General features: G+C 41.1%; 2 protein-coding genes across 2 annotated transcripts; one reads left to right on the forward strand and one right to left on the reverse strand.

The window, feature by feature from the left end:
- Window positions 1–210: 210 nt before the first annotated feature.
- rabac1 (Rab acceptor 1 (prenylated)) lies at window positions 211–6,155 on the reverse strand. Its single transcript, XM_079504577.1, has 6 exons — window positions 6,095–6,155; window positions 4,377–4,532; window positions 3,726–3,935; window positions 2,687–2,784; window positions 1,959–2,060; window positions 211–1,156 (listed from the first exon to the last, which is right to left on the reverse strand). Exons 2-6 carry the CDS (start codon window positions 4,508–4,510, stop codon window positions 1,065–1,067), a joined length of 636 nt encoding a protein of 211 aa, XP_079360703.1. The 5' UTR covers window positions 4,511–4,532; window positions 6,095–6,155; the 3' UTR covers window positions 211–1,064.
- Window positions 6,156–7,051: 896 nt separating this feature from the next.
- On the forward strand, window positions 7,052–22,009 carry dedd1 (death effector domain-containing 1). Its single transcript, XM_079504576.1, has 7 exons — window positions 7,052–7,091; window positions 7,589–7,700; window positions 9,446–9,980; window positions 10,274–10,390; window positions 17,634–17,742; window positions 18,260–18,547; window positions 20,530–22,009. The coding sequence occupies exons 3-6, from the start codon at window positions 9,512–9,514 to the stop codon at window positions 18,543–18,545; spliced, it is 981 nt and encodes a 326-aa protein (XP_079360702.1). The 5' UTR covers window positions 7,052–7,091; window positions 7,589–7,700; window positions 9,446–9,511; the 3' UTR covers window positions 18,546–18,547; window positions 20,530–22,009.
- The last annotated feature ends 5,979 nt before the right edge of the window (window positions 22,010–27,988 follow it).

Here is a 27,988-nt window from a genome sequence, read left to right on the forward strand (position 1 = left end):
TTACTTCCAAGACTGTGGCAGAAGAATGAGGAGAAAAAGAAAAGCTAAGGGCCTACGAGTTCACTCTGTGTAGCCTGCCTTGCATGCACAAGCAAAAGTAAAAGCGTTGTTTTCGTCCACAAAACACAAAGTACCTTCTCTGAGGTCAAACACAGCCTGGCTGGGCCAGGTTACTGCAGTGACAAAATAATGACATGTCAGGAGTTTTATTGCACTTCCCGTTTTTTATTAACATACAAAATGTTTAACTGCAAGGTAGAAGAAAACAAATAATAGATTGCAAAATATAAAGACAATGAGATGTAAAAAGATTATCAGATTAATATGCAAAGTCAGCATTATACCCAAGTCTACTTGATAGAAGAAAGCTTGCAGGATGTCTCATACATATATCCGTTCTTATTTGTGCACCAATCATTGCAAAAATATATAAAGTGTAAAAATGGTTATCCTTAGGTGTTTTCAATTAGGATTAGTATGCATATTCACCATCATTTTTTATACATGAACTGAATGTAAAAAATAATAATAATAATAAATGTAACAGCCCAGAAGTTACTACAGGGAACATGGGCACATTTTGACACAAATAATGAGGCATCCAAGGTGAGACATTTACAAGGAGAAGGCATAAGCTGCATTGCAATTTGCTGAAATATGTACTACACAATTTCTGCGTTGGTGGGTACTGGCATTAATATGTAATGAATAAGAGTTCTAATATAGTTCTAAATGGGCTATGCAGTCTGTAACAACCATTTCAGTGCAGTCTAGGTATAATGCCTGAATCACCGCCTGCAGGTTAAGGAGCGATCTAATTTAATATAATGTAGTGCAATATAGACATACTGTACCTATCATAAAAGACAACCAGGTGCATCGTAAATTACGGTAGGAGGAGGAACACATACGGGTACACGTTTACCATACTTGCAGAACTGGGATCAGTTTCCCCCACTTCTCCCGTCAGTATTAGAGCTATCGCAGGGTCTGACATGAGACCAGATCTTAGACCAGTGCTTACGAGGTCATCCTCCAGCAAGGTCAGAGCTCACCCCGGGTTTCTACACGGGCTCCATTAGAAGCTCATCCATGTCGGACGAGTTCTCCAGCTCGCGGAACGCAGCGTGAGAACCGATCACAAACAACGTTGCTCCTGAGAAAGGAAAGGATTTGATTGAATGACTAAATCATGGAGTCAGAGCCACAGTACCCTGATAATAACAGTAGTAACTGGAGATGCACTATATAATCGGTAGCGTATGGATGGAAATCGGCCATAAATCTGTATCGAACCGGTCTCAAAATAATAATGTGACCGAGTACAAAGCTGCCCAGTCTGCCTGTCTCTACGATACAACTTTATTGTCAGCTTGCACTGACATTTGTTTTGCGTCCATGACGTGACCGTTCAAGATACAGACAAGAAATAGACACAATACATTGCAAAACGATAGACATTACAGGACAAAAATCACAATAACAGACAAGAACATGAACATATCCTCCGGTTTAACGATTTTGTTTAGTCTGTTATTCTTAAATTTAGGGACTCTAAACCGCCCCATGGAGGGCAACAGTTGATATTCATCTTTTAAATCATGTATGTCTGTCTCTTTAACAGCGTTAGCTGTTGATGGTGAGGGCTTACCATCTACTTTCACCAGCAAAACAAAAAAATAATAAATAAAATTCAGTTATGAGTTCAATATAAATATAATGTAATAGTGTAATATATCTGTATCGGTCGATTTGACCCTGCAATTAATTGGATATCGGTCATAATTTGATGCACGTAAATAGCGAAAATAGTTCATCTACAAGCTCACAACGCGTAGGAATGGAAGATGTCGTGAGCTCCTAGATATTCTATTTTTTGGGGGAATTATTTTTATTTTATTTTAAAATAATAATAGTTGAATAAATGCATAAGGTCGATTAACAGTTGCACCTCTTACCTAGAATCCAAAAGAGAGCAGCTCCAGCTCCAGCCAACCAGAAGACAGGGAGAGAAATACCCCCGGCCAAACTCATTTGATGAGGCAGTGTCATCTCCTTACCTGATGCAAACATAAACCATATCACTGAGAATGTGGCACAGCATCTCGTCATGTTGAATAATCCTCTTATGAAGACACTTCAGCCCATAACATAGCCCGAAACCAGTTTTAATGATTTAATGGACTGAAGTACTATGTAACCCAGGTACCAAACATGGTAATCTGTCAATCATGTGATCAGTATAAAAGTGACATCACTTCCTGGACTTCCACTCCTGTGCTTGAGTGTTTGTTGGCAGCATGCTCAACATCAAAGATTAACTTGTTCTGGTAGCATTTGAGCTACAGTTTGTTTTTTAAAGTCCTAATGCTAAATGGTCTACTCTAGACTGTGTGGCTGCATTTCACTCCAAAGGATTCCACCGTGTATGGAACATGTAACATTTGCGAAACAGGATACACTTGGAGAACAGAGGGATGCAATGGGAAAATTCAGTTCTCAATGTAATGTACCGTTGATTGCAAATATTGCATTTATACCATCGTCTAGTGCCTTTATTAGTATCAGTTCAGGCATCGTTTACCACTTTTACTACTTTAGCACTGTATCAGATCAAATCCCAATGATACCCAACTCTAACACAAAATAAATAATGTTATCCGTCATCCATGGCAGCTTCACTCACCAAGAATAACCAGCTTGGACTCCAGGGACTTGAGGTGGATAATGTAGAAGGCACCAACATACACAGCCAAGGCAATGAGCAGCATAGGAGAGCTGATGCTGTGGGAGACAATAGACAAGGTTCAGTTTAATCTTTACTATGGCAACAATTTCAAAGTTGAGAGATCTTTCTGAATCATTTCAGTTTTTGGTTAGTCGTTTGTTAGGTCTAGTAAGCAAATACTTTTTGAGATTTCTTTTTTATTATATTTTTACAGTGGCGCAAAAACGGCCATGGTAAAAGTCAGTTCTCAGATTGTGTCTACATTATATTTACCACTGAGGAGTTGCACAAAGTTTCATTGTACAGTGTACAATGACAAATAAAGGAATTATATTCCATTCTATTTATAAGAGCTGAGGAGGGGGAAAAGGAAAACCAAAGATATGATGAGAGTAAACACACTTTGTAGGAAATGAAAAACTATGACTACATGAACTATAGCAACAGCATGGTGAAAATGCAATATTTCAATGTACTGTTATTTGATGTCTGCACTTTTTTTTTTTTGTTGCTGAGAGTGATTATGGGTGTTGACAATTATAGAGGGTATGCGCGTGACATCATCAAACCCGGAAGTTATGCAGGAATGCCTACTGAGTGGCAAAAACTACTTTCTGGCCTTGACAATCCATGCATCCAAACAGAAAAGTTCTATCTGATTGCATTAAACGACATTAAACAATGTTAAACTCACTTTGCATGTTGCTTTGCCACTCGATGTGCCATTCACTTTAAGCATGCGCATACCCTCTATTGTCTTTTTTAATAATCAGATAAGTCAGATAATAACTTGCATTCAGAGCTAGGTGTGAAGGTTTGTACTATTTAAAAGATTCATGTTCCTGCTGCCATACACATGTCCTCAGTGTGCATTTCTCCTTCCTACAAAGCAGTGTTTGCTTTGTACACAACATGCATTCTACTGTGCACTGGTGCATTTATCTTCCACCTTGTCAAATCAGTATTCAACCAATACTCAGCTCCATGTTGCTCTTACATGCAATAGAGGATGAGACCCAGGAAGATGAAGGTGTAATTGCTGTTGTAGGTGTCCACATTCCTCACCACCCTCTGACAAAGCTCTCCGAAGTTGCGGGGTTTGGAGAACTTGCGCTGGTCCACGAAGCCGGCCCATGGACGGATGGACTTCCGCCGTTTGTCCACCCACTCCTTAGCCATGGCTGCTGTGAAGCCTTTGGGCAGGAGCCTGTGAGGTGACACACAGAAGCCATGGTAAACTTGTGCTGCCTGTGATCACACTTGACTTGACTTAATGTACAGGTATACTGTATTCATGTTCACTGATATATTCTGTCTGTGTTAGTCAACATTTACAATAATGCACATAGAGCGGCAGTGCATGGCTCAGGGGTAACGGATGGTAACCACAAGGTTGCCAGTTCGATCCCGGGCTCCCCCAGAGTGAGTGTTGACGTTTCCTTGAGCAAGACACTGAACCCCTAATTGCTCCTGATGTGCTGGTTGGTGCCTTGCATGGTTTCCGCCACCATTGGTGTATGAATGTGTTGTTTGAATGGGTGAATGTAATGCACAATCTATGTAAATCGCCTTGGATAAAGGTGCTATATAAATGCACCATTTACCACCTAGATGTAATAGACAGGAAATAAACAAAATGGAAGCTTACTTTGCCAGTACTCCTCCTGCTCCCCCTACACCAGTAGGAATAGCCTCATCAGCGGTGAACACGTCCCCGGTAAATGGTGCCTTGCTGCCCATGTCTACAAGGCAGTTCTCTCCTTTCGGAACTCCAGCAGTCATCTACAGAAACCTCGATGTACTCCTGTGTTGTGCAATATGAAATTCAGAAAAACAAAGAAATATATGTATAATTATACAATTCAATATTATTGAGGCCAAACAAAGTTGGTGGTCAAACATGTTAAGTATATTTATGGCTAGAAAGCAGATTTACACATACACAGAATTTGTCTTCTGCTAGATCCCTACTGTTGATCCCTACTCTGGTGCAAATATTCAGCAGATTTAGAAGCCTGTAGACATGGATAATGCTTATTATTTTGTTGAGACTACAACTTCAAGATTGGCTATTACTATTGGCTAACCTCAGATTATTGGCGTGTGAGACAAAAGCCAACCTAATATAGATCCCAGTCAATTAAGTATATTTCAGTCATAGTATATTTAAGTCACAAATAGATTTAACCAATATATTTATTATAGAATCAGAATACAAGTGTGCATATAATATGTTATCTTGGCATTCGGCTCTGCTGCAGTTTTCTCCCTGCTCGGCACAATTAAACACCATCATTAAACATAAAAAGCAGGGAGATGGATATACAATAACAACCCCCCATGGGGAACAGAAATAACAGAGCCCACCGGTGGTGCTGGGGTGGCGGTGGGAGCAAAGTAGCAAACATCACATAACAACCAGGAACCATAAGGAAGGCAGGAAGAAGCAATTGGGCGGGCTCACCTAGACTGCATTCTAGGTGAGCCCGCCCAATTGGTCAGCTGACTGCCACATCAGCGTATGTGGCAGTATGTATGTATACACCCATATAGTAATGCAGCATATTAACCGCTCGAATACATTTATGTCCCTTGAGCATAGCATGAACCTGCTCCAGTATATCTGACTGAACTAACTCTGCAAGCTACGTATCATATAGTTTAGGGCAGCCATTATATGGTGCTTGGAGACCAGCTTCAGCTCTAAGGCCAGTGCCTTTTGGTCAAGACAGCGGCAATTCTTGTAATTCCAGTTTCATTGGTTGAGCGAGGTAGACAACTACAACACTATCTTTCTTGTAAAAAAAAAAAAGAACAGAAAAACACTAATGCTTCATCCTATGTTAATTGTAACAATACAACACTCTTTGTTTTTGTATTGTTTCTAAGTAAGTTTTGTAATTGATAGGCTATGTTACAACATACTAACTGGACTCAGAGCCTGAGTCCAGTTATAGGATTTAGACTGCAGTGTGTTCTGTTAATTACATACAGGCAGTAGAAAATGGCAATGGAAAATGTTGGTCACCACTGCATGGGTTTAGTGAAGTCACTGCCAGTCTGCCACATCAGCTCAAGACAGTACACTTCTTATAACGTTACAGTAACTCAGAACAGGGTGTGGATATGACTATCCACCACACATATTATATCGCAGTAATAAAACACCTTTGTTACTCGTTTGTTGTTGATCAGCGGCAGCATAACTAGCATCACTGATACGAATACCTAGCCGCACTAATCCAATATAGAGTATATTATTTTTTCAGTTATATCCAAGGACGTCGCTTCGCTTCGGGTTGTTTCGTATACACCAGAGAGCAAAAATAAAATCAGAGACAGACATGTATAAATGTAAACACTCACAGCAGAAAGTTGCTCTGTTCTCCCTCTGTTCTTCGCTAGCGGCGGATGTGATGATGTGGAGAGCCACTGGAAGATTATGTTCTACTAAACTTCCTGTTGTCATAAACATGGGGGGAATAGCGCCACCTACTGGTAGTAATAACCAGTTATTATACTGTAGTAGATACATAACATAACCATAGGCATACAGTAACAGTAGTGTAGAGAGAGCAATCTGAGAACCCATCGTCAAGACTGAGAGAGAGAGAGAGAGAGAGAGAGAGAGTCTTAAAACAATAATAAGACAATATTGTATTTAGCACGTATCTCATTTTCTCATGAAAATATTCTCGTGAAAACAAGTATAGGCTAGTCAAATTAAAAGTGGTTCATAAATGTTTGCAGATAGCTCTGGACGTAAGGTTGCAGACGTATATAAATTATAACATGTGTGCCACACTGGTATCATGCGTTCTAATCTGGGGGTTCTAATCTATGGTTCTAATCCTTAGAGTATATATTAAATTCTAATCAGAGTAATCTAGTAAAAGAGTGGCGACACGCATTGATCTCGCCGCAAAGCGGGGTGCTTCTATGGTATATAGTTCCAAACATTGGAACTATCCCATTGAGATAGAATGAGCACTTCCGCATTCCATTGTTGCAATGGGAATCAACGCTAGTGTCGCCACTCTCCTAGTAGATTACTCTGGTTCTAATGCACCACGTCCCTGTCCACGTCACATGTATGCAAAAGCGCAAAAGGTAAATATTTGCCTTCAATTGAATGTAACCTTAATTCAATTTAACATCCACTTGTGATCATTACTGTAAGATCTTTCTAAAATATTTAAAAAACCGTTATTATTCGTGTATCGTAAGTACATAATAGCGTAAATTAAATATGTCAAATTATTTCATGTGTTAGACAAGCCACAAATGGCTCATACAGATAATGAAGGCAATAACTACCCTAGGCACACACAGCTTGTTGTTGACAGGTCAGCTGCGAACACGGGTGAGTCTCATCGGATTCTCTGCTTACATTAAAACTCCAATAACAAGAAATACAACGTTTTACACTGATTTTACAAACCAACTATTGTCCCCCGTTGAGCAACACAGTCGGGCGTGGGCCTTAACGTAAGCGTTACGAAATGACCGTCGAATTATAAAAGTCAGTTTGGTCTTTAACGTTATGACCATTATTTCTGCAGTGTTGACATCAGCTGTTTATGTTAATTTAAGGCACTCTATACATTTGTATTCCAATTTAATTTGAATTATTAATAGAAAGAGCGACCGACTCGGCTGTTTATAATTATTTGTTAGAAACGTGGAATAAATGTTAGCCATTTCTTGTGATATTGATGATGGAAAGTACGAGAACTGACGGATTCTCGGCTGTTTTGTTTTTTTCCAGTGAAACGTGAGGTTACGTAATCGTCACGTGTACTAGGCGTGTCGTATCTTAACAGCTCGCTGTTTGTGTCGTGTGTATGTGTGCGTGTACAGGACAGAAAAGCACGACACCACACAACAACACAACGCCCTTTACACCACGTCCAGCTCACCAGCTGACACACAACGAGCCTCCGACAGCAGACTCTAAGCAGCAGACACACAGGTATGTGTCCTTGTTTAGTAAAAAACTTGCCGTCGACTTGACGCCAAACCCACTGCACCGCAGGTGTTTCGGTTTAAGCTGTGAAAATAGCACATATAAAAGCCCACCACGTATTGCCAGGCAACGAGTGGTGAGCTTGTAGATGTAGATCGGCTGTTTCCGCTAGTTCGTCCTACAACCTAACTGCTTACTGCCCAGGGCTTTTATATATTGGTTAAATGCATCGGTGGTGGTCTGGTTGTTGTATAGTTACGACAGAACACAGAACAGATGTCATCTTTCTTTCTCGACTGGTTCTCTTTTTTTAATTTTTTTTTATATCTTTTCCATCACAATGTATTAAAAATAAAATATTTGATTAGTTTTGTTTGACGAAATGTCACGTAATTGACACTTGCCAACTACTATTGTCAACTATTGTCATGTTACCTTCTTCCTGTGAATGTCTCACATTGTACAACTATAAAAGATTGCGTATGTATGTAGTCTTTGAAAGTAGGGACCTTTTTCCCCCACAACAAACATAAGCACATAAACATATCAGCACTTAAGACCATTTTTCACACAACATAAACGTTGTAACTAGATAGAAGTTTACTTCCTGTTGCTGTGCTTGTGTTCTCTGTATATCTGCTGACAGGAATAAACTTGGACCCACCCATGCAAGCTCCCTAGGCTAGCAACGACCAGGTCTATTCCATCAAGTGCTCCATTATCAACAGATGTATAGAATAAAACAACTCATATACAGCTTAGAGTACAGTACAGCGAACCATCTCTCTAAAAGAGACATTAATTAAGTATCCTATAACATAGCCCAGAGCCATAGAGTAAGACAGGGGCAGAAAACAGCCCGGTCAAAGGGTTCATGTAACTCGTTTGTCACTGTAACGCCTATAGACTGCATTCCGTAAACGTCCGGTTCAGGCCTTTGTCACCATTCACCAATAGAAGTCTATGTAGAAGAGCTGCCATTGGTGATTGGACTGGCCCCATGAAGTGAACAGAGTTGTCGTAACTCTGTCTTACTCTATGGCTCTGACATAGCCTGGCTACTTGTTACATCCCCTATTTATTGAATACTTTATTAGTATGAAATTAGTAAAATTACTTGGTTACCACCAAAATGGTCCCAAGTGCATGGACCGTGATCAAAAGTTATAAGCCTGCAGCATAATGTGGTGATAATGAAGCACTGGAATAGTCTGGCTTTCATTTATGTTTCCCACTATGGTATGAGTTTGAATCTCGTAAAAAAAAAAATGTTTTGTAATCTTTTCGTTTTTATGTATAAAAATGAGTCAAAGACTAAGTAGTAGTAGTTCTATGAGATTCAAAGTTTAATTGATGTAGATCAATTATGTTAGAAAATGTATTTGACTTAGACACACTGTTGTCAACATTCCATTCCATTCCAACACTCCAAAGACAAATCATATAGGTATGTGAAGAAGCATTCATGATGACAGCTAGTCAGCTACTTTACATATTCTCTTCCAGCTGTCATAACTGCGACAAGATAGATTCGGCAGTTAACAAGGTCACTCGTTAAACACCTGCTTTAGGAGAGAACAATATTACATCCATCCATGACAGCATTAATCCACATGAACTGTTGTCTCTCACCGCCTGACGTGTGTATTTGTGTGTGTGTGTGTGTGTGTGTGTGTGTGTGTGTGTGTGTGTGTGTGTGTGTGTGTGTGTGTGTGTGTGTGTCCGTGTGTGTCCATTAAATGTCTTTATAGCTAACCAGTGTTGACCAGGTTGGAGAGGCTGGAGAGAAGAGGCTGTTTTTCAGACCACTGGCCAAAATGTTTCGACAGTACAACAGGCTCAGACACTCGCTCTACTGGGACGAGACCGAATGCCTCAATTACTATGGCATGCTCTCTCTCCATGAAATCTTTGAAATTGTTGGTTCTCAGTTGACGGAGACAGATATCGACGTCCTGTCTTTCCTCCTGGATGAAACCTTTCCCGGGCGACATCCGCTCGACCCGGCAGGATGGCAGGCCGAGCTCGGCCCGGAGGACGCCAATGCGGGTGATCCACCAGGTCCTGCTCCTGCCCTGCTGAATGCCTGGAGGCGGATCGAGCCCAGAGGCTCTGTCTGCCCCATTGCAGCAAGACACAGGCCAAAGACTGGCACGGAGCTACTTCTGGAGCTGGAGAAGAGAGGCTACCTCAGCGAGGAGAGTGTGGAGCCACTACTGCAGCTGCTGAGAGTTCTCACGCGACACGACCTGCTACACTTGGTGTCACGGAAGAAAAGGAGAACAGGTGAGGACACGTAATGTACTGTATATCATCACATGCCCAGTGTCTTTTGGAGAGACTATGGAAGTGAGGGCTGTATATAATGTAAAGACATGCCCTTTCCAACAGTATAACACTGAATAACTGGAAACTACCAGCAGTGTAAGACAGAATTTGGTGCATTGAAATTTAACGGCAACATTAAAAGCCATAGTGATCTGATGCCTCCTGGACGAGTGGTAGACTGTTTATTTATCTTCTCCTCTGGTTCTGATATCTGGGTCTGTGATCTTACACAAATAGTAAATGTCTTCCAGACTTCTCCCCTCCCACGCCTGAACCTGCTAAGAAGAAGAGGAAGCGGAAACGTCTCCCCTGGACAAGTATCAAGGGCCACAAAACTGCTCCGCCACCACCAGAGAAAGCCTCCTGCGGTAAGATCTGCCTCCATATCTTGTCATCCTTTCTCTTCATTAGCTTTCCAACATCGCATCAACACTCCTCTTTGTGTTGCTCTCACTCATACCCGTCTTCATTCATCCAACCTCCTCTCAGTCTTGACTTAATTCCAGTAATTTCCACCAGACCCCCACATGGAACATGGCTTTTTAACCTAGTGTACTATCAACCGATAGTTTCACTCATTTGGGCATTAAGTTGAGGATTTGAATAGAGGAATTGTACATTATCTGTGCACTTTTGATTGTTCCCTGTTCTCTTCCTTATGCTTTGCTTTGTTCAACCCTCAACTAATGTTAGACCTGGAAGGAATCCTGCTATGCTCTGTCTGACTATATAATGGCTATGTGGCTCCACTGTCCTTAATCGTCTTAGACAGGCCGGCAGGCAAAGACTACTGTATGTTCTCACCCCTGTCTATGTCCATCCATCCTTGTGCCTGTGAGCAGCTAATCTCAGACACCATTAGACCTAACGATGTGAAACTTTGCATGCACAGCATTGCACACTCCCAGGAGGCCATGGAAGACACTCCACCCCAAATTGGCCTCATGGTGGAACAATACCAGGGCGTTGGTTCAGAAAACCATTAGGATTTTGAAGGCATTTGTAGAGTCGGCCTCAGGGTTCACTTGTGAAACTTGGTCGTACAATTAAATTTAAAAAAAAATCCTTGGATTTCTTGGATCATGACAGAACTCATGGCACGACTAACTGAGTGCTTACCTAGTTTTAAGTATTACTTAAACATTCTGAGGATTCCTTGTGTGCCAGATAAGATTATGTGATTTGTGGCCTTTGTCTACGTAGTCTTTATAAAACAAACATGTCTCAAATTAACAGACCAATTATAATTTCTGCAATTCCTGTTGCAGGGTGGGGGGCGGGGGTTGAAATTATACACCATGCCCTTTGTGTCATGACATGGACATACAACCATGATGAGGAATGGCCTGCAGAATGTCTGCATGCTTGTGCTGCCAAAAGTCCCTTTTTCATATAAAAGCCCATTGAACTCCACAGAATTGTAACAGAACACCACTGGTGTGCTTTACTGTGCTATTGTTTTGGGAAAAATATTGGCAAGAAAATGTGGGGAGGAGGCTTCTACATTCGCCCTGTTTCTTAATCATTTTGGCATGCATGAATGAAAACACAATTCTTACATTAAAAGCCCTGTTATTTTCCTAGGTAGTTAAGTTCCAGCTGAAATGATGTGAAGAAACTAGACTGACTCCTACTTTCCCGTCCATGTTACTCATCTCATTGTTCTAGCATCTCCATAAACCATAATGCAACTGCTGGGAGATTCTACCTTTTACTTCCATTTCTCTTTGGCAATTCAGTAGCCCTTTCTCTTCCCTCATCACATTTTCTACCTCTCAAACAACAAATTGTTTTCAGCTGCTGTTACGAGCTCATTCTGGTAGGTGATCTGTTCTCATTTGCTGTGATAAGACTTGCCCACCACTAGATTCAGGCATTTGTTCTCCGTTCTTTTAGCTTGAGTCCAAGTCACACTAAAGTGCCAACCATCACAGCTCACATTCCCTAACAATGCCAGAAAAATAATAATATTTGAAACCATTCATCTAGCTGAAGTTTCCCACTTGACATTGGAAAGCTGTATAGCGAAATCCTCAATGTTCTGTTATTTCTGCCTTTTTATTCATGACCGATGCTAGTTCCTGTTACCGCAAAAAGCTTGAACTTACACTCTCCATACATGGATCTGCCCCTCTGTTTGAAATTATTTGGCCATTCATGCTGCCCCTCTCAAAAGCGACACCTTGCGAATGCCTTCCATCGTGTGTTGATCAAAACATCATTTTTTCCCCCCCCGAACAAAGGCCTGTTGATTCAGATAGACATAACCAAGCCATCTTCAAATGAAGACAGCCCCTCCAAGCTAAGCTGCTGTAAGAGTGATGTAACGTTGCCTGTGAACTGTGACCATGTTGCTGTCTTGACTCCGCATTTAATTCCACCAGGTTGGCTCAGGACTTGACGAGTAACCCTAGGAACATGGAGAAAGAGAAAGACAGTGAGGCTGGGGAACAAAACAAAAAACAAGTTTGTTGCACCACTGTCCATACGTTCAGCAGTGTGTGTGATGATCAGCTCAGTGGTTCGCTGTCTCACAAGTCTGGTCCGATGCCTAAGGTAAAAGAGGCCTCCCTCCTCACAATGGGGATTTGAGGCTGTCTCTATGATCTGTATTCAATGCCTGTGTATTACATTATAGCTGTCCTCCTTCCTTATGCCCTTCAGAAAAACAAAACAAAGCAAGTTTGCTCTCAACAAACCGTCCTTGCAACATTTAGTGTCATACGCTGTGGCTGAGATGGCCTTTGTTACTTTTTTATTTTAAGTTCTTTATACGTAATTTGTTTTTGCTTTTTTGATGAGGGCTTTTGATCTCTCACTGTTTCACAGAACCGATGAAGTGCTCACTTCGAAACATTTAAAAATAATTATTTATCTCGATGCTAGTGTGAATTGAAATAAATGTAACTCGTACTACTACTACATTTGATTGATGAAGAACATAGTTCATTGATATTGGTCCATCATCAAATTTCTTTTTTTATTATCAATTCATCAAATCTCGATATGCCTATACATGTATTGCACAAAGTTTAGAGAATATCATTAATATTGAACCCAAAAGTACTTTTAACTGGGACTTTGGAGTCAACTGTTTCTTCTATGGCAAATGTGTTGAGGCCATTGGTTCATTCATACAAATATCAGCTCCTCTTGTCAAAAATGTCAATCATACGACTTGAACGAACCCAAATGAAACCGGCACACTATATATGATGAGATAAATCATCTTCAATGTATTTCAAGTAGTCTGCTAAAGGATATACAATTCATTATGCACATTCACCTCCACTGTCAACTCTACCACCTATGTGGTCTCTGTTGATCAACAATGCTAAACGTGTGTCATGGTTGCTGTTTTCTCGGGCCCAAACCTGTACAATCGCGTTACTCGCACAGTTCTGAAGAAAAATCTGCAAAGTGGTGCTTTGCTGAGAGAAACCCCTTGCTTGATCTAATCTCTGTGCCCTATGAGTGTATGTGTGAGTGTGTGTGTATGGTCACAGGGTACAGAGATAGATAGGGCCCGTCAGTCCGATGTTGGCTTACAGCATTCAGGCCCTACCTCTGCTACCACTCTGTGTACTCACTGTTGCAACTCATCTCTCAGAGCATTTTCTGTGAAGTGTCTCATTTACACCGTGCCAGTTGAAAGCTGCTCTTACAAGTGCCCACAAAGTGTTGTAACTGGCAGCTAAGAGGAACCTCTTTCATGCAATCTAAATGGGATGCTTGTGAAGGCCAAGGTCAATGAACCTCACTGAAGGTACAGTAGGGTGATTTTAACATCACAAGACCGTCTAGTGAGTCCACATGATTAGGCCGTGTTGTAGTTGGAAGGCCATGGATTCAAACCCATCGTGCATCCTACTGAATTGTCCTTGAGAAAGACTAATCTCTACCTGCTCCTTCATTCTAAAGGTAGATTTGTAACCACTTTGCTTGAAAAAAGATTATTACAAATGTAATTTTGTCTAGCCAAGTAACACTTGGGCAAAGGATAAATTAGCCCTAAGGATGTGAAATTAAATGTCGTCCTCGTCATTAAGTTCAGGGTTTACATTAATGGCTAGGTCAGTCGAGGTTACTCCCAAGCATCCTGTTTACATGCATACTACCATGGAGATGAAGCACGTCTGAGCTAACCACTATATCGCTGAATTTAGACCTCATTACAACTAATAGAAATGAGTGCTGTGCCATGCCATGTTTGTTCTTAAGAAAACCACCCATTCGACAGATGTCCTGAATCCAACCCACCTGTGCTTGTCTCTTCTCTCCTTTTTTTTCTCTATGTTCACAGTTCTAAACAGGCCAGCCTGAGAGTGTCAGGAAAACCCTCCTCATTCACAATGAGGGGGAGAGAACGGACTGTAATCGCTCAAACCATGCAAACTGGTACAGAGAGCGATTAGTTTTTCTGTCTTAAGAGAGAGGGGTCTGTGTGGACTGTCTCTTGATACCTCCCCTAACTCCACTCGGTCAGTCGTTCAGCAGAAAAACGGATCGATAAAGAGTTGAAGCTCTCCGCAACCAAGTGACTCCTCGTAAATGGGTACTTAAACTTTTTTTTTTTTTTTTTCTCGTTTGGGTCGGGGTGAGATTGAAGAAGCCAAACGGGTTCTGTACAGTGTGTTTTTCAAGTGAGAAAATGAAAGCTGTGTCTCCTAATGTCCTGTCTAAGTGGATCCCTCTGTGTCTGATGAAGCATGAAGCTCTTTGTAACCCTAACAAAATGGCTCTTTTTTTTTTTTACGGCCCTCTCCACTTCACCACTGTCTCAAATTCCATCTTGCCCATTCGGAAATGGGGCAGTAGCCGGGAATAAAAGGCAATCTATAATCTCTAAATATAGTAATTGCATGATTGCAGGTGGTTATCACAGCCACGTGCCCAACCTTAGATGCCGTAACAGTCCCACTGTTAAAAAGAAATGTCTGTTAAAAGAAAGTTTTGCTGCCGTGTTCAATAGTCACTCCTGTTTGGCATTCAGTTAACCCCCCTCCCCTGAGCAGAGAATGTGCTCACTAAGCACATTCTGTCATTTGTCGATTTGACACAGAGCTGGCAGGAATGGATAACTATAGCCTTCAAGAGCAGCCATGATGTGTGTTATGATGAGGTGCCTCTAAACATGTCAAAATGCTGTATCTCTTTTTGTCCATGGAGTTTACTTGCAGAAATGCATCTCTAGATTCAATGCAATCTGTTAGATGTTGTAACAGAAGGGCTTAAATAACATTATGTCAACATAGGATCTCACTCATGTCATTTTGCCATAAGAGTAGAGTTCTGTGTCAATGCAAACAACATATTTTGAGTTATTGTACTGTAACTTTGCTGTCATGAACCACAAAAGAACCTATTCAATCAATTCTCCTAGTGTGAGTTTTCTTGTGTGTGCGACTGTAAATAACTTGAATTTAATGCTATTCTTCCACAAGTGAAATATTGATTGAATCTAGTTCACTTCCAACCTTTTTTAAATACTTGTAAGCCTGTTGTCAAACCCTGGGGATAACTTTGTTTTTAATCTCCCCCTTTGATCCAGTCCTGTCTATATGAAAAGCATCCTCATTAGAGCCCTGTGAAGTTCAACAGGGAACCAGTGTTTGGTTTTCACTCTCCTTCAAAATGTCAAGACATGCATAATCGATGCCCTAACTCAACATTTGCATTTCCGATGGTGGCCTCCAAAGCTGGGCCTCTTCTGACTCTCATTCCACTTTCCCGTAGGGGAAATGGAATGAGCCAATTCCATTGAACACGGCCAGTGGGATCACACAGCTGTCCAGCTGACTTTAAAGCTCTTGATCGTATGATAATTTACTATTGGTCCATCCTCTTTGTGCTCTCGTTTGAAGATAAGTCACCTCCTGTGTCTAAACTGAAACCTGGTTCGTTGTCTTCACCAACCTTCACGGGTATATGTATTCAATATACGTTCATATGGCTTTGACATCCCGATTAGTTAACATAGGTATTCATTCAGTGCCCCTAATGTAAAAAGAGTGTATTCTTGTTTAATCCTCAACCTTTGCTGCTGATGTAGTTGAACCTTTTTAAATGAACCAAAGCCATATCTTCATTTCTGCTTTAGTTTTTGATATCTATATATGGACTGTATTTTAGAAGTCTCAGTAGGGGAGAGTCAGGCTGGGCATCGAAGAGGAAAATCTAGAAAAGCTGCTATATAATTTTGAATTGACAATGTTGTTAGAAAATGCTAACTATCATTGCAGGAAGAATTTGGGGTGGTGGGGGTTGATGGTGGGTGGGAGTGAGGGGAGGGCTGGATTTTTGTTTCAGCGAAAGTCGTCCGCCAATGATTTCCACTCTTCCGAGCTCTGACATGAATGACATGAGAGGACGATCACAACGGTGCTCTTGCTCAGTACAGTATGTATCATTCTGAACCTTCTCGCTGTGCTGCATGATCGCAAATCCTTTTCCACAGTGGATCCCATCATGGATTGAGTTAATCAGTTAGAATATGGTGCTTGAAACAAACAAAGATAATTGAAAAAGACTTCAGCAGACTTGCCAACAATGAAATGCCAACTTTAGAAACTTGCGCCTTTGTATAGTCCACGACATGCTATTTGTATATTTTCCTGTGGCGCTGTCAGGTTTTTAAAAATATACACCCAACTGCAATCCTTCGCCTCCCTAATTGAATGGTGATTTGACAAAGAAACTGGAAGTAGACGACGAACAGGATGCCACATATCAATTTTCCATTCCATTGATCTGTTCTGATGATGTTCAGTCCACAGCTGTTCAGCTGCCCTCAAAGATTACATTTATTAGTTGAGGTTAAATATGAGACCACAGAAATTTGGGGATAAGCTACGAGGTGGGGCCTAATCTACAGGACACACTGCTGGTTACTGTGTATAAGAACATCTTAATTCTCAACATCACCAGTCCATTTGTGAGTCATGCCAGTAGTAGCCTGTTTAAAAGAATGTGATTGGTACAGCTCCACTCCCGTACTTTTGGCTGTTTTGCTCTGCCCCACTGCACCGCTATACACTGCTTTAAGAATATGAAATGGAATTGCATCCTTAATTTTGTTACATGTTATGCCAGTGAACAACTGTACCTCTAGTCAAGTCGGTACCTTTTTTATTCTTGTCAAAGTCCCCCATCTGCTACTCCAAAGTCCATAATCCTTGGTCTGTTGCACCAAATGTAGATGAGCTTAAACCAACTGACTTTAATGATGTCATATGTGTCCCATGTTTCTTTCCCTTATTTGGACCCCATGACCCCCCCCCCCTCCCTGGTCCCCCCCCCCCCCCCCCCCCCTTCCTGTTCTGTCCCCATCTTGTCTGGCTTCACGACCATTTTTATCTCCCCTGTCGTTTTGTCTGTGGCCCCAATGTGACCTCTCCTCGCCTCTCCCCTTTTAACGTTCATGTGACCATCCTCTTCACCTTGACTCGTTTCATTTATGTACGCAACCCCCATTCCTGTGCCTTCCCTGCGTGCTCATATAATTTGTTTTCTCTCTTCTACCTCTCATCTGTACCATTATCTCCCACTCCCGCCTCCCCCTCACCCCCTCTTTTTCCTATACCACTCCACCCAACCACCACCAACCCTCAGATGTGCGCCTGCGCGTGCGGGCTGAGTACCTGCAGCAGGAGTCAGCGCTTCGCAACGGAGTCATTTCAGACAAGCAGCAGCCTCTGGAGCGCCAGTTTGAGTTGTTCAGGTACTGCTAACCTTTTGGACATATGCTATATATATATGCATGCTTTGTTTGAGTGTACAGTAGTATAATTTACACAGCGTCTGTGTACGTCTGTCTTCATTGTTTTTAAACGTGCTCTTGCAGTATTTGTTAGGCTGTTCAAATTAACTAAACTAACTTGAACTAAGCATAATTTTACATGGAAATCACAATTAAATTTAATAATCACCTTGATTGAATCTCGGTGCACATTAGGCCTGACCTCGATTAGTCGAGTTTAGTCGACTACCAAACTCTTAGTCCATTAGTCTAGTTTTATTTATTTTTATTTTGGCATGATTTTACTTATAGATTGGCTTAATTTGTTATATCAAATAGAATATATATGTATATGTATCTATAGGTATGTATGTATGTGTGTGTGTGTGTGTGTGTGTGTATATATATATATATTATAGGTCAGGATATATATGATTTATTGAGAGAAACCTAAAAAGTATGTTAAATCTAATTGATTGTGACTGCTTCCCTGTCTCAGCCGTGCCAGCTCACTGCTGCGGGAGCTGGAGGTGGGCTCTGTGGTGTGCGACATCAAGTTCACAGAGCTGGATAACCTGGAGGCCTTCTGGAGCGACTACCTTCGTGGCGCCCTGCTGGAGGCCCTCAAGGGAGTCTTCATCACCGACTGGATGAGGTCGGAGGCGGGGCCCGACGGCGTGCGCCTGCTCATCAGTGTGGACCAGGATGATTATGAGGAGGGACGCCTGGTGCTAATGGCAGGAAGATGTCAAAATAACAACAGGACGATGCCAAACACCTGTTAATGGTAAAAACCAACACACACACACGTACTGTGTTGTATGTATTTCAGCTCGTGTTGTCAATGGTCAAGCCGACAAACTTGGCTTCAGCATTTGCTTGGGTTTAACTTTTTGGCATAGTCAGTGAAAGAAATATTGCCAATAGTTGGATCTGCCAGTCAGGTTCACAAATAGGCATGATGTCGAACCAGTAGAGCCAACTCTCGTCTGACCTCTTAAAGTTCCACAATTATTCTTATTGAACTTCTGAACTGCGGGGTGCCCAGTCACTCACCTGGTATGGCTATGGTCATTACTGTTGCTGGCCTGGGTTTGTATCCATCCCAAGGCTTTTCACTGCATATCTTCCCCTCTCACTCCTTTCCTGACTCTCCACTATCAAATAAAGATATAACCTTTTTATAAAACACATTTAGAGCTGCTCATTATCTGAGCTGATTTCTCAGTGGATGTTTTTCCAGACTAATATCTTGAAGTGAAAACTCTGCTCACAAGATTAAGCCTGGCTATGTGAGGCCATATTTATTGTACTAGATAAGAGTTATCTGAGTCTTGGGTGTGGAGGTCATGTGATAGTATGCGATATAGGATATGGTATGGATATACAGTATATACAGGTTACAACCTGGTTGTGGTGTTCTAAAACCATTCAATAGATATATTGGTAAGTAAAACAGTCATCCAAAGTAGTTGGTTGTAACAAAGTACATTTTGTGTAATGGCACATCAACAAAAACCATTACCACTACACAGGATGATTTGTAGATATAGCTCGTTATTGGTCCAGTCCAAACTGGCCGAGTGTGAAATTAAGATAATATATAAGATATATATATATATATATATATATTGAAATAGGGAAAGGGATTACACTAACGCAATTCCAGTAATCGAGAATCGAGTTGCATTTGCATCAATGAATTGACGTAAAAAGCAATTTCCCTAATATAGAAAAAGACCTCTTACTATAGTGTCTCACAAAAATAGCTGATCTACAAGCTCACAGTTATTTGATCTATTTTTAAAACATTTTGCCAGACAAATATTATATTGATTACTTTGAAAAATGAATGATGGATTTATTGAATAACAATTTAAGTCACATTTAACTTGGAACAAAATATTGATAATTGTAAATGTTGCTGATATGGTCAAATTAGGCTCTGACAATTGGTTTCAGGTCTTTCTTTTCTTTTTGGGTAATTATTTTTAAGCACCCCCCTTCCCCATTTTATTTCTAGTCATGTAATATATTTAATGGCCACTAGATGGCAGACCCTGCCATGGCTTGTTATTGAGCACAGCAAACCTCACAAGACTGAAATCTAGGCTTTTAGGTTTTATCGTTCTCATTGTTTGCAAATGAAAGTGAAGCATAGAGGTATTAGACAGCGGTGTCATGCTTGTAGAACGCAGTACCAAACCGTGGTACCAGTGATTATTTTTGACGTGCACGCACAGGGACGGAACGGCGCATGTGCGTGCACGCTAGAACGCGTCCCCCCTATTCAAGAGAAGACGCACCTAATCGACCTCGCGTCACCAGACTTTCCAAGACTACCCAGTGGTCTAGGTTTACTTTATACCTGAGTGCATGTAGCCTATATGGTAAGCATGCACACTTACAGTAGTAGGCTATGGCCCCAGTAGGCTACTACTGCTGCTGTGAGGTGTTCTGCACACAAGAATGCCTCCTCCTCCATCAAAGAACGGATTAATTCGTCCAAAGCAAACTTTTTAGTTTCGCTAGTGTGCAGTAAAGATGTTTGTCTGACTATTTTAAGTCTACTTTTGTGTTTGTGTCTAAAACTCTCATACACTATTTAATAGGCTTAGGCAATATCAGCTGTTCTGTGTGCATGCCGCGATGAGCACATGCACGTGACGTCTTTAAGACGCTGTGGTACCAGTAAAAAAAAACACCATGACACCACTGGTATTGGAGGAGGGGGGAAAAACTGCTTTCCTTTTGTGGTTTGTTATACAGGTGCTGCTCCATAGGAAACGGTGTCAGTCGAAGAACAGGAAACGAGCAAGCCTGCACCAGCCCTACCACAGGAAAGCCCCTGCAGACAGTGCCAAGCTTGAATAAAAGGACAGACACTCTGTCTGACTGTTCGACGTCACAAACCACTCTGTTCTTTTGAGACATACAGGTTGCACTAGCTTCTGAAGCACACATACACACACACACTTGTCAAGTGCCATGTCCATAATTTATTCAAGCTTGGAGACTGTTGTGTAGTTTCGATGTGTATCCACATGCCAACCAAAGACTGTCATGAATACCCTTTGACCAGCCATGTGAACTGCAACCTTGCAAGGCAAGCTTCGACTTGAGACTGGAAAATGTAGGACTAAGATGGAAGGAACCAGGTTTTGACAAAAGCTCTTAGTCCTCTCAGAGGAAAATCATCGCATTAAAAGTACAAACGTGAGCATCGTTTTTTCTTTATCTATGAGGGAATTTTCGTTTTACCATACATTGATGGCGAGGGAGTAATGGATTGTTTGTCTAGAATTTGCACTAGCTTTGGTGCTGGTGTGCCTACAGTAGTTTCCACTCTGATAACAAAACACTGGTGCTCTCCATCACTGCGGGGCTGCGATAACCCAACTTGGCTGTGATTGCTGTGGTCAGTGAACATGGCAGGTGCCAGCAGATGACAGCAGTGATTAGGAGCGGTCTTCAGCCGACCATGGAAGATTCATCATCGCGAGCTTGTCAACACACGAGAAGGGATATAACGCAAGGAGGGGTGGGATGGGGAGGGGGGTGGGGTTCGCTTCCGAGGCTCCCAGCTTAGGTCCCGGCACTCGGCGAGAGCTTCCCTTAGTAAAGTGAAAGCACAGGATGGCCGTCGGTCAATAGAAGCGATGTTGCGTGGGGGGGAGGACGGCGCTAGTGAGGGTAGATCTGAATCAAAAGTGCACATCCCTGGCTCCACTCAGCCCTGCCGTGTAAGGGCCGTTGGAGTGGCTCACGGACAGCTGTCTAGCCACCCTGCTGGAACTAATGCCTGGACTTCACTCATAGAGGACGATCAATAACGGCCCTCTCGCTCTAAGTCCCCTCATACAAGCGCGACTTAAGACAGACTGCTCGCTGCACCGACTGAAGAGAGACATGTGCTCCATCCATGGGACCAAGGCAAGAGACGAGCACAGGAAGAGAGGGGGGGGGGGGGGGGACTTGTTGCAATTATTACCTTTCTGTATGTGCATTAATGAAATTATTAATATATCTCTGTACTGCATTTACCTTTCTGTATGTCCATTAATGACAATTATATCTGTACTGTTCATAGGGGGGAAAAAAGCTGTGGAAATGTCATTGCCGTGTGTAGGGGGTAGACTTAAGTTTAAAAAGCTGGACATTTAATTTTCTTTTGCATGGCATGTCTTTTTGTTGTGTTAATTTTAATACCTTAGGAATACTTTCTGATTAAAAAAATAATTATTCTGTATTCAAGGTTTGGGTGTTTCTTTTTTTTAATGGGCAAATCCGTATGAATGAATTATTTGGACCAAACGTAAAGCTGCACTTAAAGAGATTCCTATTCATACTGAATAATGTTAATATTGTATGAATAAAACAAACTGTATCATCATACAAGTGATTGAATACAGTAGTACATCAACCGTAATGTCGACGATATCAAAGTGCTTATCGCACAGAAAGTGTCTTGCTCAGGGACACTTTGACAAGCAGGCAAGACAATACATCATACATCAAATGACAGAAAAGTAAGTTTAACACTACATATAAGAGACACACAAAGAAAAAACAAGGGGACACACTGTACTGTACTGTACTGTACTGTACTGCACAAGCTCTCCTCCCTCGCCTCTGTGTGTGTCTGTGTGTTAGGATGCACAACAGTGACACTTGGTGGTGAAGAAAATATGCTATTTCCGTGCTCAGACCCAGGGACACACATTACTGTCTATAGGAGTGGGAAAGCGGGGATAATTATGCATCATAGCAGCCAGACAGAACATATAGTGAACTATTGTCAAGCATTGCCAGGAATGGCATCCACAATATTTGGAACTTAGCTTGTGTATTCCGTCCGTCATGATGGATTTGTTCCAGCTTAGTAATGGAGATCATCTCGTTGAGCCATCTCTTGAAACATGGAGAAGTTGGAGACTTCCAATTTATCAGTATACTTATTTTTATTTTTTTGCAGAAACCATATCTGCCTTGAGCTAATTATTTTGTTGAATCTCATTCTAATTTGTAGTAGCTGTCCATTTTTGTACTTTCTTCATCTTGCTGACTTAAACAATTCTCTATATCCCATAGCAGCTCTTCTATTTGTCCTCCAACCTCTGTTTCTGTTTACTGGGACTGTGTTCTCTGCCCCGGAGTGGCCTGAAGAGATCTGTCAGATGTAGGTCAGACTGGATCACATCCCAAATAGTTCCACCATACTCTGAGCTGTCAGTGTGATGAAAAAAACTTGTCATTCTGAAGGTGAAAAAACTGGTTTTAAACGGTCCATTGCTGTTCATTCCAACATTTAACGTTAATAATAATAATAATGCATTTTATTTATAAAGCGCTTTACATTCTTGCAAATCTCAAAGTGCTACAAAGATTAAAAGCATGGCAAAAACATTTAACGTTTGCTTTCAGTTTCATTCAAAGACTTAAAGAGGAAGTATTTATTTAAATGGGATGTACATAAATCTCTCACACACACACACACACACACACACTCTTGGACGCCTGATCAAAACCATGTATATGAGACCACAGCCAATGTTGTGCCCCTTCTGTGTTCTAGTCACAGCATCAGCCATGTGACTGTCAACGTTCAAAGATTTTATTAATTGCCCTTCCATGTACATGCAGTTAAATGTTGGCGTTGCACACTCCACCAGACGCTAACAGTGTTAACATAATACATCATACAATGTTCTCAGTAGTGATAACGTGTAAATATTCCAACTAAACCTAATATGTGTGCAAAAAACAGCATCCAATATACACCTTATGTGTCCAATGACAAATAACCAAGCATGAATCACAACACAAAGTTAATTTAATTAAAGGGTGTGTATGAGATATTCCTTTGTTGTAATAAGTGTGAAATAGCTATATTTTGGTGGCAATGAGTGTTCAGTAACAGGGGACTCCACACGTACATAAACGGAAGATAAATGTTCTGGTCGGGATACCAATATTATCCAATCAAGAGAGAGAACTCACACAGGATACGGGATAAACAAGTGAAATTGGAACTGATGAAACAAAGAAATGAGCAGACAAAATTGGAACTGGAACACAATCAAATTGAAGCTGATAAATGATTTTTTTTGTGGGGTTGTTTCTCCTGTTTGGATATAATTGGTATACAGACCTGAAAATGTCTTTTCTGTTTACTAAAGAGCTGGAGGAGTGGAGAAACCACTGTTTTGTTGTTTTTTTCACCCACAAAACAATTATATTACAACACCTTTAATGCATATAACACTCAGCATTTTACAGTACTGGTACTCTGGGTTTATTGTCATGATAAAGGACCCATCACTGTAATAGGGATAGAACACGTGGACCTCTATAGTTACAGTTACAGTAATATCAATCTGAGAACCCGTCGGCAAATAAAGGAGAAACGGCGCCTGTCTTGAGAGACTACAGTAATATTACAACAAAGGTACCGCCATCCCCCTATTTTTCTCATTTGTTTGGGAAATTCTCAATTTGCTTTACACCTACATGTAGTGCATTTGAATTTATGAATGATCATAATGTGAATGAGACCACGGTTGTCAAATTATCTATTGTGTCTATAAAGATACATCAGAAACACAATGATTTTGCATTTTAGGCACGTACAAGCTGACGCATACTGCAGTGGAGGCTATCTGGAGCAATTAAGTAAGGGCAAGAGTAAAATAATCTCAAGCTGATTCGAAACATAAATGGGTAAAAGTGCAGGGTGTTTTCTGCGGCATACGAATATAGTATAGAGACCAGAAATGCCTTGTAAATGAATGGTTCCAACGATAGGCCTAGAGCATACATGGGCAACTGGCGGCCCCCACCATCATGTAATGTGGCCCTCAGATTAAACATTGACATATTATTGATTTCAGCTAATTACTATAGTATATTAAAATGTTAGGGTCTTTTTTATGTCCAATGAATATTTGTATTTAGTCCATAAAGTTAATATAACTATAACTAAATGCATTTGAAATTAAAGAAAAATGTTACTTTTCAGGATTCCATTTAAAAAATAGCAAAAGATTATTCAGGATTTCAATTCAAATATAAAATAGCCGATCTACAAGCTCAAAACGCGTCGCGCTGCGACGCGTTTTGAGCTTGTAGATCGGCTATTTTTTCTACGACAGTAACATGCACTGTGGCCCCTCTGGAGTGAGTGTGGAAATATATTGGCCCTCGCCATCGTCAAAGTTGCCCACCCCTGGCCTAGAGTCTAATAACAGTCGTATTTTAATGCTGAGGGGAAAAGAGAAGGACAAATATCACTTTGCTACAGTGTGTATAGCCGGGAATTGCAATTATTTCTTGGAACACATGATAGAGTGTGTAATTTTAACATGTTTCTCGTTGAATTATTCACTGGCCTCAGGGCGTGTCCTTTACCAGCTCACCGGGGACAGTGTGACTTCCATTGTCTGCTGGTCACTTGAGTTTTGACCTTTGCACTCCTCGCCGTTGGCTCATAGTAATGATAGAGAATGCGAATAACCGCTATGAATATGGTTGGTATATACACAGTACTGTATGTAATATATATTTTAAACGTAAAAGGGGGAAAATCTGACTGATGTTAACACACAAAATATAGGCCGACCTAATATAAAAAAATCAGACCCGTCTGAAGTGGGTGGTACTGTACTGTACTGTACTGTACTGTACTGTACTGTACTGTACTGTACTGTACTGTACTGTACAAGCTCTCCTCCCTGGCCTGTGTGTGTGTGTGTCTGTGTGTGTGTGTGTGTGTGTGTGTGTGTGTGTGTGTGTGTGTGTGTGTGTGTGTGTGTGTGTGTGTGTGTGTGTGTGTGTGTGTGTGTGTGTGTGTGTTAGGCTGCACAACAGTGAGACTTGGTGGTGTGTTAGGCTGCGCAACAGTGACACTTGGTGGTGAAGAAAATATGCTATTTCCGTCCTCAGACCCTAGCACCACTCAAAAATAGCTTGTAGGCTGTTGGACAGAACACAAGCTACATATAAGGAGTAGGAAGAAGTAAAGACGTATTTACTCCTACCCCCTTCTTAAATATTCACCATCTTTATAAGTAATTACAATAATCATATAATCCAAGTGTTACTACTATATATGTATGTTCCAGGAAGTGAGGTACCAGGAACAGCTATAAAAGTACAGGAAGTGAGGCGGCGGCCCCAGGGGGTTCCATTTTAGGTATCAAAGTTTGGGTTTGGTGGTGGTGGACTGGTGGTTTGTCAAAGAGATTATTTTAAGGACTACTAGGAATACAACCACAGAGTAGTGGGGCCGGACATTTTTGAGATCTGAAGAAGAGAAATTTGGTCAAGGAACATTGCTGAGGGTTTAGCTCTGAATCAATTCTGAACTTTTGGACAAAGGGGAACCTGCTGTGGCCTCTTGACTTGAAGGTTGGGTGAGAAATATACTTTTTCACTTTTTGAGCAATGCATTGCCTTTTTGATGACTTCATAGATTTCTTGATTTTTGGAAAATAGAAGATCAACCATTTTTGGTTTGATTGATGTGACTCATTGGAGACATTGAAAGGAACTTTATATTGCGGGAACATTTTAATTTGTACTTTCAAATCTTGATTGTTCAATTGAATTGAATTATTATTTTGGTTACTTATAGCTTGTTACGTAGACAGCTCTAGAATTGCACTTTATGTAGTCATAGCACTTTATAGTACACATGTATAATATATTATATAGTATAGTATGTATAGTTTACATAGATACTCCACTGTTACGTTCTTAGTCTACGCATGATTCATGATAACTACTTTTTATATATGTGATGTATGCCATGCTTTTGTTATTGCTTAATGTAAGTCGCTCTGGATTAAGAGCGTCTGCTAAATGCCTAAATTGTAAATTGTAAATTGTAAATTGTTGATCAAGTTTAAGTCAGATAAGAAATATTGCAATTTAACTTGCAAAGGCAACAGTTTTGTGTTTTCTTTTTGGTCCGCATTACAGTTTTTTACAGTATAAAGAATTACTGATGCAGGTACAGGACCTTTATTTCTTTTAGTTCTAATATAACTTCATACAATACAATTTCATGGTTTTGATTGTTATACATACATAGCCCTAAAATATTAAGAAATGGCAACTAAAGTTGTAGCTTATAACTTAATGCAGAACCACTGTGATGCACTCTATAGGCCAAAAGAAACACATTACTGTACAGTATGTTACAGAAAGACATAGGCTAAGAACAATACAGTGATTTATTCTGTATTCTGCTTTTAAACACCCCATCAAGCTGAGCTTGTTTGTCTTTAGTCAGTGTCTTGACACTGACATCCATCATCAGACTAATTAAGGGTAGGCCCATATTTCGAACACGTCGTGTGTCCTACATACATATACAGGTAGAGGTTATTTGTTAATTGTAGGTATGACTCTTTTTCCTCCTGGCTCCCAAACTGGAATAAACTCCCCATTGTCAGAACTGCAGACTCTTCTCTCAGACAACATTATTGAAGTACATTTAAGGACAGAAATAGTTTATTTCTGAGCTCAGTGGTTGGTTGGTGGCTTGTCGCTGTTCCTGTTCAGTTGTGCTGTGATTTGTGTGACATCGGCGCCATTATGGCGACAGAACGGATGGGAGGAGAGGGAATAAATGAGGCCCGGGGCGTGTAACATGTTCCATAATCTTTACCCGTTTTCAGAGGGTTTAAGGCGTGAAGAGTTAACGCTTTGACATTTTTGTTATACCATACTGAATTTGCCTTCCTATTTTCTCTTTCTGTCGCTCATTTGATGGATAATTGTATTTGGTTTATGCTGTGTGCGTTCTGACCACGCCTAACATTTATATACCTTCTATGATGCTTCGGTATTGACTTTCCATCATGGTCATAGAGATCAGTAAAGAGAGCCCAGGGGATAAACCTGAGGGCCCATTCGGCCCTGTTCAGAGTAAGCGTTGTTTGATGGCCAGAGGTTGCCTCAGGCCAGCCTTGGGGAAAATTGAGGTTTTTGAAAACTCCGTTCTCACAATGCCAGCCTTGAAGCAGGACCCCGGCACACCGTTTCTGAGCTCTGCCAAAAAAGCTGGAAACACCTCAAAGCCTCAAAGGCTGCTTCGATGCTCCACCTCCAAGTATTGACTTTTTGCCGGGGCTGCTATGAGAGAAGCCTTCATGGAGGGCTTTCAGAGGACTCTAGATCTGTTGAGCTCGTGCCCACCAACTAGGGAATGAGACCCTCAGTAATC

Source organism: Electrona antarctica (genome assembly GCF_951216825.1).
Source record: "Electrona antarctica genome assembly, chromosome: 6".
Classification (NCBI taxonomy): Eukaryota; Metazoa; Chordata; class Actinopteri; order Myctophiformes; family Myctophidae; genus Electrona; species Electrona antarctica.

Excerpts from the sequence above, each read along its gene's own strand:
- rabac1 (XM_079504577.1), bottom strand. The coding sequence starts at position 4,510 with ATGACTGCTGGAGTTCCGAAAGGAGAGAACTGCCTTGTAGACATGGGC. Across the intron at positions 2,061-2,686 it reads GTCCAAGCTGGTTATTCTTG|GTAAGGAGATGACACTGCCT; the intron begins GTGAGTGAAGCT and ends TGTTTGCATCAG. Across the intron at positions 1,157-1,958 it reads TGCTCTCTTTTGGATTCTAG|GAGCAACGTTGTTTGTGATC; the intron begins GTAAGAGGTGCA and ends TTCCTTTCTCAG.
- dedd1 (XM_079504576.1), top strand. The coding sequence starts at position 9,512 with ATGTTTCGACAGTACAACAGGCTCAGACACTCGCTCTACTGGGACGAG. Across the intron at positions 9,981-10,273 it reads ACGGAAGAAAAGGAGAACAG|ACTTCTCCCCTCCCACGCCT; the intron begins GTGAGGACACGT and ends AATGTCTTCCAG. Across the intron at positions 10,391-17,633 it reads ACCAGAGAAAGCCTCCTGCG|ATGTGCGCCTGCGCGTGCGG; the intron begins GTAAGATCTGCC and ends ACCAACCCTCAG.